General features: G+C 46.5%; 1 protein-coding gene across 2 annotated transcripts; it reads left to right on the forward strand.

Moving 5' to 3' along the window:
- Positions 1-5932: 5932 nt before the first annotated feature.
- On the forward strand, positions 5933-6327 carry LOC103268075 (ATP synthase subunit f, mitochondrial-like). 2 transcript variants are annotated; one of them, XM_008065653.1, is made up of 2 exons: positions 5933-6053; positions 6171-6327. In XM_008065653.1, exons 1-2 carry the CDS (start codon positions 5933-5935, stop codon positions 6197-6199), a joined length of 150 nt encoding a protein of 49 aa, XP_008063844.1. In that variant the 3' UTR covers positions 6200-6327. The 2 variants fall into 2 exon arrangements, with proteins under 2 accessions (XP_008063844.1, XP_008063838.1); XM_008065647.1 differs by having other exon boundaries at positions 5933-6327.
- Positions 6328-6807: the final 480 nt, after the last annotated feature.

Genomic DNA, 6807 nt, shown 5'->3' on the forward strand with positions numbered 1-6807 from the left:
GTTAGAGTCTCACTCTGTCACCCAGACTGGAGTGCAGTGGCCACTCCCGGCCACCAGAGCCTCGACCTGCTGGGCTCCGGCGATCCTTCCGCCTCAGCCTTCCAAGTAGCCGGAATTACAGGCATGCGCTACCACGCCCGGCTGATTTTTTGATTTATTGTAGAGATGAAGTCTCACTGCCCAGGCAGGTCTCGAACCCGCGGGCTCAGGCAATCCACTCACCTCAGCCTCCCAAAGGTGCGGGATTACAGGCTGAGCCACCGAGCCCGGCTCCATAATAAATTTTTAATTATAGTTACCCTATTGTACTATAAACACTACAACTTACTCCTTTTATCTAGCTATGCTTTTATATCCATTTACCAACATTTGTCTCTCTCCTTCCCCCTGCCTCTGGTAAGCACTATTCTCTTTACTACTATGAGATCAAAATTTTTAGCTTCCACCTATGCATGAGAGCATATCATATTTATCTTTCTGTGCCTGGCTTATTTCACTTAACCTAATGGCCTCTGGCTGGGCTCGGTGGCTCAGCCTGTAATCCCAGCCCTTTGGGAGGCCAAGGCTAGTGGACTGCCTGAGCCCGCGGGTTTGAGACCCGCCTGGGCAACTTGGCGAGATTGCATCTCTACAATAAATCAAAACACTTAGCTGGGTGTGTTAGTGCACGTCTGCAGTTCTGGCGACTCGGAAGGCTGAGGCGGAAGGGTCGCCGGAGCCCAGCAGGTCGAGGCTGCGGTGGCCAATAGGCGTGCCAAAGCCCTCCAGACTGGGTGACAGAGTGGGACTCCCAACTCAAAAAAAAAAACACCATAATGTCCTCCAAACTCGTCTATGTTTTGGCAAACGGCATAATTTTGTTTTTATTTGTTAATGGCTACATGGTATTACAAAGAGCTGTGTTCCATTGTTCATATAACATATTCTTCATTCATTTGTTGATGGGCATGTAGGTTGATTCCGTACCTTGTCTAGTGTTAATATTACTGCAATAAATATGGGAGTGCAGGTATCTCTTCTACATACTAATTTCCCTTTTTTTTTTTTTTTTTTTGAGAAAGTAGGATTTATTGAAAGGACAGAAAAGCTTCATGGGAGGGGAAAGGGGGTTGCCCCTAATTTACTTTTCTTTGGATAGATACTCATTGGTGGGGTTCTGCTATGTCACCTCAACTGGTCTTGAACTCCTGACCTCAAGCAATCTTCCCACCTTGGCCTCCCACCGCACTGGGATCATAATCATGAGCCGTCGTATCTGGCTACTTTCTACTCTTTTGCTTTTGTTTTTGTTTTTTTTTGAGTCAGAGTCTCACTCTGTTGCCCATGCTAGAGTGTAGTGGTACGCTCCAGCTCGCTGCAGTCTCAACCTTCTGGGCTCAGGCAATCCTTCTGCCTCAGTCTTTCAAGTAGGCATGCACCACTGCCTGGCTGATTTTTTAATTTTTTTGTGTAGATGAGGTCTTGCTATGTTGCTCAAGCTGGTCTTGGACTCCTGGGACTCGGCCTCCCAAAGTACTGGCATTGTAGACATGAGCCACCAGAGCTGGCTACTTTCTACCTTTTTTTTCTTTTTTTTGAGTTGGAGCTTCACTCTGTCACCCACGCTGTAAGTGGCACACTTACAGCCACCGCAGCCTCCACCTGCTGGGCTCCGGCGATCCTTCCGCCTCAGCCTTCCAAGTAGCCGGAACTACAGGCATGTGCTACCACACCCAGCGGATTTTTTGATTTATTGTAGAGACGAGGTCTTGCCAAGTTGCCCAGGCTGATCTCAAACCTGTGGGCTCAGGCATTCCTCTCACCTTCGCCTCCCAAAGTGCTGCGATTATAGGGTTGAGCCACCATGCCTGGCCTCTACTTTTTTGTTGTAGGCATCTATTGCTATAAAATTAACTTACCTCTCTTTTTTTTTTTTTTTAACATCTTTTTTTTGAGTCGGAGTCTCATACTGTCGCCCAGACTAGAGTGCAGTGGCACACTCATTGCTACCGCAACCTCGACCTACTGGGCTCAGGTGATCCCTCTGTCTCAGCCTTTCAAGTAGCTGGAACTACAGGCTTGTGCCAACATGCCCGACTAATTTTTTTGATTAATTGTAGGGACGAGGTCTCGCCAAGTTGCCCAGGCTGGTCTCGAACCCACGGGCTCAGGCAATCCTCTTGCCTCGGCCTCCCAAAATGCTGGGATTACAAGCTTGAGCCACCGTGGCCGGCTTTTTACTTTTTACAACAAGGTCTGTCTGTGTTGCTGTTGCTGGCCTAGAGCTTCTGGGCTTGATCATCCATCTGAGTAGCTGGGATTGCAGGCATACACCACTGTATCCAACTAAACTTCCTTCTTAATGCTGATTTTTTGTATATCATGGGTTTTGATGTGTTTCTACTTTGTTGTTTGGGAGTCTCATTCCACTGCCCAGGCTGGAGTGCAGAGGCACGATCGAAGCTCACTGCAGCCTCAACCTCCTGGCCTCAGGCAAACCTTCCACCTCAGCCTCCCAAGTAGCTAGAACTATAGACGCGTGGCATTATGCTAACTTTTTGTTTGTTTGTACAGATTAGGTCTTTTTTTCTTTAGAGACAAGGTCTCACCAAGTTGCCCAGGCTGGTCTCAAACCCGTGGGCTGAGGCAGTCCTCTTGCCTCAGCTTCCCAAAGTGCTGGGATTACAGGCATGAGCTACCGCACCCAGCCGAGAGATGAGGTCTTAATATGTTGTCCAGGCTGGTTTCAAATTCCTTGGCTCAAGCAATCCTGTTTCAGGCTCCCAAAGTGCTGGGGTTACAGGCATGAGCCACCATGCCTGAGTGTTTCTATTTTCATTTGTTTAAAGAATTTTAAAATTTCCTTTTAAATTTCTTTTTTTTTTTTGAGTTGGAGTCCCACTCGGTCGCCCAGACTGGAGTGCAGTGGCCGCTCCCGGCCACCGCAGCCTCGACCTGCTGGGCTCCGGCGATCCTTCCGCCTCAGCCTTCCAAGTAGCCGGAACTACAGGCGCACGCTACCACGCCCGGCTGATTTTTTGATTTATTGTAGAGATGAGGTCTCGCTGCCCAGGCGGGTCTCGAACCCGCGGGCTCAGGCAATCCACTCACCTCAGCCTCCCAAAGGCGCAGGATGACAGGGTGAGCCACCGAGCCTGGCTTTAAATTTCATTATTGCCTATTTGATCCTTCAGAAGCATGTTGTTTAATTTCCACGTATTTCTCTTAGCTTGGGCAGTATTGCCAAACCTTGCCTACAAAAAATTAAAAAATTAGTCAGGAATAGTATCTTGTACCTGTAGTCCTAGCTACCAGGGAGGCTGCGGCAGGAGGATTGCTTAAGCCTAGAAGTTCGAGGTTATAGTGAGTTATGATAGTGGCCCTATACTTTAAGCCTGGGAGACAGAGGGAGACCCTATTTCAAAGAACAAAAAATTCCTTTTGGTGCTGATTTCTAGTTTTATTCCATTATGGTCAGAAAAGATATTTGATATTATTTTAATTGTTTTAAGTTTGCTGAGACTTATTTTGTGGCCTAACATGTGGTCTTCCCTGGATAATGTTCCATGTGCTAATGAAAGGAATGTGTACTCTGTGGCTTTTGGATGAAATGTTCTGTAAATGGAAGGTCCATTGGGTCTAAAATGCAGTTTAAATCCAATGTTTCTTGCTGGTTTTCTGTCTAGATAATCTGTCAAATGTTGAGAGTAGGGTGCTGAAGTCCCCAAGTACTATTGTACTTCTTTTTGTCTAATGATATGTGCTTTATATATTTGTGTGCTCCAGTGTTGGGTGCATATACTTTTACAATTGTTATATCCTTTTGCTGAATTTATTTATTTTTATTTTATTTTATTTTATTTTTTTGAGTTGGAGTCTCACTCTGTCGCCCAGACTGGAGTGCAGTGGCACTCTCCCAGCCACCACAGCCTCGACCTGCTGGGCTCTGGTGATCCTTCTGCCTCAGCCTTCCAAGTAGCCAGAACTACAGGCATGGCTGATTTTTGATTTATTGTAGAGATGAGGTCTCGCCAAGTTGCCCAGGTGGGTCTCAAACCCGTGAGCTCAGGCAATGCATTCACCTCAGCCTCCCAAAGCGTGGGATTACAGGCTTAGCTACCGAGCCCGGCTGCTGAATTTATTTTATTATATAATTACTTTCTTTTTCTCTTTTTACAGTTTTGACTGACAAAAAGTCTATTTTTTCTTACGTAAGCCTAACTGGACATGATGGCTCACGCGTGCAATCCCAACACATTGGGAGGTGGAGACAAGAGGACTGCCTGAGCCCATGGGTTTGAGACCAGCCTAGGCAACATGGTGAGACCTCCTCTCTAAAATAAATTTTAAAAATTAGGCTGGGCGTAGTGGCTAAACCTGTAATCGCAGCACTTTGGGAGGCCGGGGCGAGAGGAATGCCTGAGCCTGGGGATTTGAGACCAGCCCGGGCAACTTGGAGAGAACTTGTCTCTACAATAAACCACAAAAACTAGCTGGGTGTGGTGGCATGCGTCTGTAGTTCCAGCTACTTGGAAGGTTGAGGCGGAAGCATTGCTTAAGCCAGCAGGTTGAGGCTGCAGTGGCCAGGAGCGTGGCACTGCACTTCAGCCTGGGTGACAAGAGTGAGACTCCAACTCAAAAAAAAAAAAAAAAAAAACAGCAAAAAATAAAATAAAATAAAAAAACAAAACCAAAGATTAGCTTGATGTGTGCCTGTACTTCCAGTTACTTGGAAGGCTGAAATGTAAGGATCACCTGAGACCAGCAGGTCGAGGTTGTGGTGGCCATGAGCACACTACTGCACTCCAGTCTGGGCCATAGAACAAAACTCCAACTTAAAAAAAATAATAAAATAAAAAATAAAATATTTTACATAAGTGCAACTAGTCCTGCTCACTTTTGATTTGTGTGTGGAATTTTTTTTGACTTTTTATGACACTGGCATTTAATTGATAGATATTTTCTATCCTTTTGCTTTTAAATTTTCTCTGTCCTTACATTTGTATGTTATGTCTTTTGTAAGTAGCATTGAGTTTTGTTTTAAAAATTCATTTGGGCTGTGTGCAGTGGTTCCTGACTATAATCCCCGCACTTTTGGAAGTCAAGGCAAGAGGGCTGCCTGAGATCAGGAGTTCCAGAGTAGCCCAGGCAATCTGGCGAGAATTTGTCTCTACAATAAATCAAAAAATTAAGCCGGGCTCGGTGGCTCAGCCTGTAATCCCGCGCCTTTGGGAGGCTGAGGTGAATGGATTGCCTGAGACCGCGGGTTCAAGACCCGCCTGGGCAACTTGGCGAGACCTCATCTCTACAATAAATCAAAATTAGCCGGGCGTGGTAGCACGCGCCTGTAGTTCCAGCTACTCGGAAGGCTGAGGCGGAAGGATCGCCAGAGTCCGGCAGGTCGAGGCTGCGGTGGCTGGGAGCGGCCACTGCACTCCAGTCTGGGAGACAGAGTGAGACTCCAACTCAAAAAAAAAAAAAAAAAAATTAGCTGGGTGTGGTGGCGCATGCCTGTACAGATACTTGGAAGGCAGAAGTGGAATAATCGTCTGAGTCCAGCGGGTCGAGGCTGCGGTAGCTATAAGCATGCCACTGCACTCCAGCCTGGACGAGAGAGTGAAACTCCTACTCAAAAAATATATAAATAAGTAAACAAATACTTTGTAGAGATGGAGGCTTGCTATGTTGCCCAGGTTGGTGTCAAACTCCTGGACTCAAGTGATCCTCCCACCTCAGCCTCCCAAAGCACTAGGATTAACCCTGCCTGCCTGACCTTAAATTTCCTTCTTTGCTTTCCATTTCCAGTTCATTTGCCTTTCCTTCTCCCTCATCACACATTCATTTTTTTTTGTCTCTGAGTTTGAGTCATTTCTTAAACCACTGGTGATCATTGACTGTCTCTTAATGTTTATAAGTGACGTTTAAAAGATTACAAGCTGACCAGGACTCTAAGATGGCCTCGGTCGTACCAGTGAAGGAGAAGAAACTCATGGATGTCAAAGTAGGGGAGCTTCCAAGCTGGATATTGATGCGGGATTTCACCCCTAATGGCATACTTGGAGCATTTCAAAGAGGGTACCACCGCTACTACAACAAGTACATCAACGTGAAGAAAGGGAACATCTCCGGGGTTTCTATGGTGCTGGCGGCTTATGTACTTTTCAGCTACTGCCTTTCTTACAAGGAGCTTAAACATGAGCAGCTACGCAAGTACCACTGAGGAGGGTGCACTCTGCTCTCCTGACCATGACCTCCTTGGCCCAGCGCCCCTCCATGAGGAACTTGACCATTGCTGAATCCTTTCATACCCTAATGAGAACACCTTAATAAAAGATGACTGGTACCAGTTAAAAAAAAAAAAAAAGATTACAAGCTGGCCGGGTTCGGTGGCTCAGCCTGTAATCCCAGCACTTTGGGAGGCCAAGGCGAGAGGACTGCCTGAGCCCGTAGGTTCGAGACCCGCCCGGGCAACTTGGCGAGACCTTGTCTCTACAACAAATCAAAAACTAGCTGGACGTGGTAGCGCGCGCCTGTAGTTCCGGCTACTTGGAAGACTGAGGCGGAAGGATCGCCGGAGCCCAGCAGGTTGAGGCTGCGGTGGCTGGGAACTTGCCACTGCACTCCAGTCTGGGTGACAAAGTGAGACTCCAACTCAAAATAAATAAATAAATAAATAAATAAAAGATTAGAAGCTCCACATAGGCAGAACTTATTGACATACAGGCTTCAATTTTGAGTGCTCCAAGAGCTGTCTCTTTCTTTGGAATGCCCAAATAATAATATGCTCATGTCCTTTTGTTCTATTGTACAGTTTCCATGGAGAATTCC

This window comes from Carlito syrichta, unplaced genomic scaffold (assembly GCF_000164805.1).
Source record: "Carlito syrichta isolate Samal-C Ts95f unplaced genomic scaffold, Tarsius_syrichta-2.0.1 Scaffold103511, whole genome shotgun sequence".
NCBI classification, from domain to species: Eukaryota; Metazoa; Chordata; class Mammalia; order Primates; family Tarsiidae; genus Carlito; species Carlito syrichta.

Excerpts from the sequence above, each read along its gene's own strand:
- LOC103268075 (XM_008065647.1), top strand. The coding sequence starts at position 5,933 with ATGGCCTCGGTCGTACCAGTGAAGGAGAAGAAACTCATGGATGTCAAA.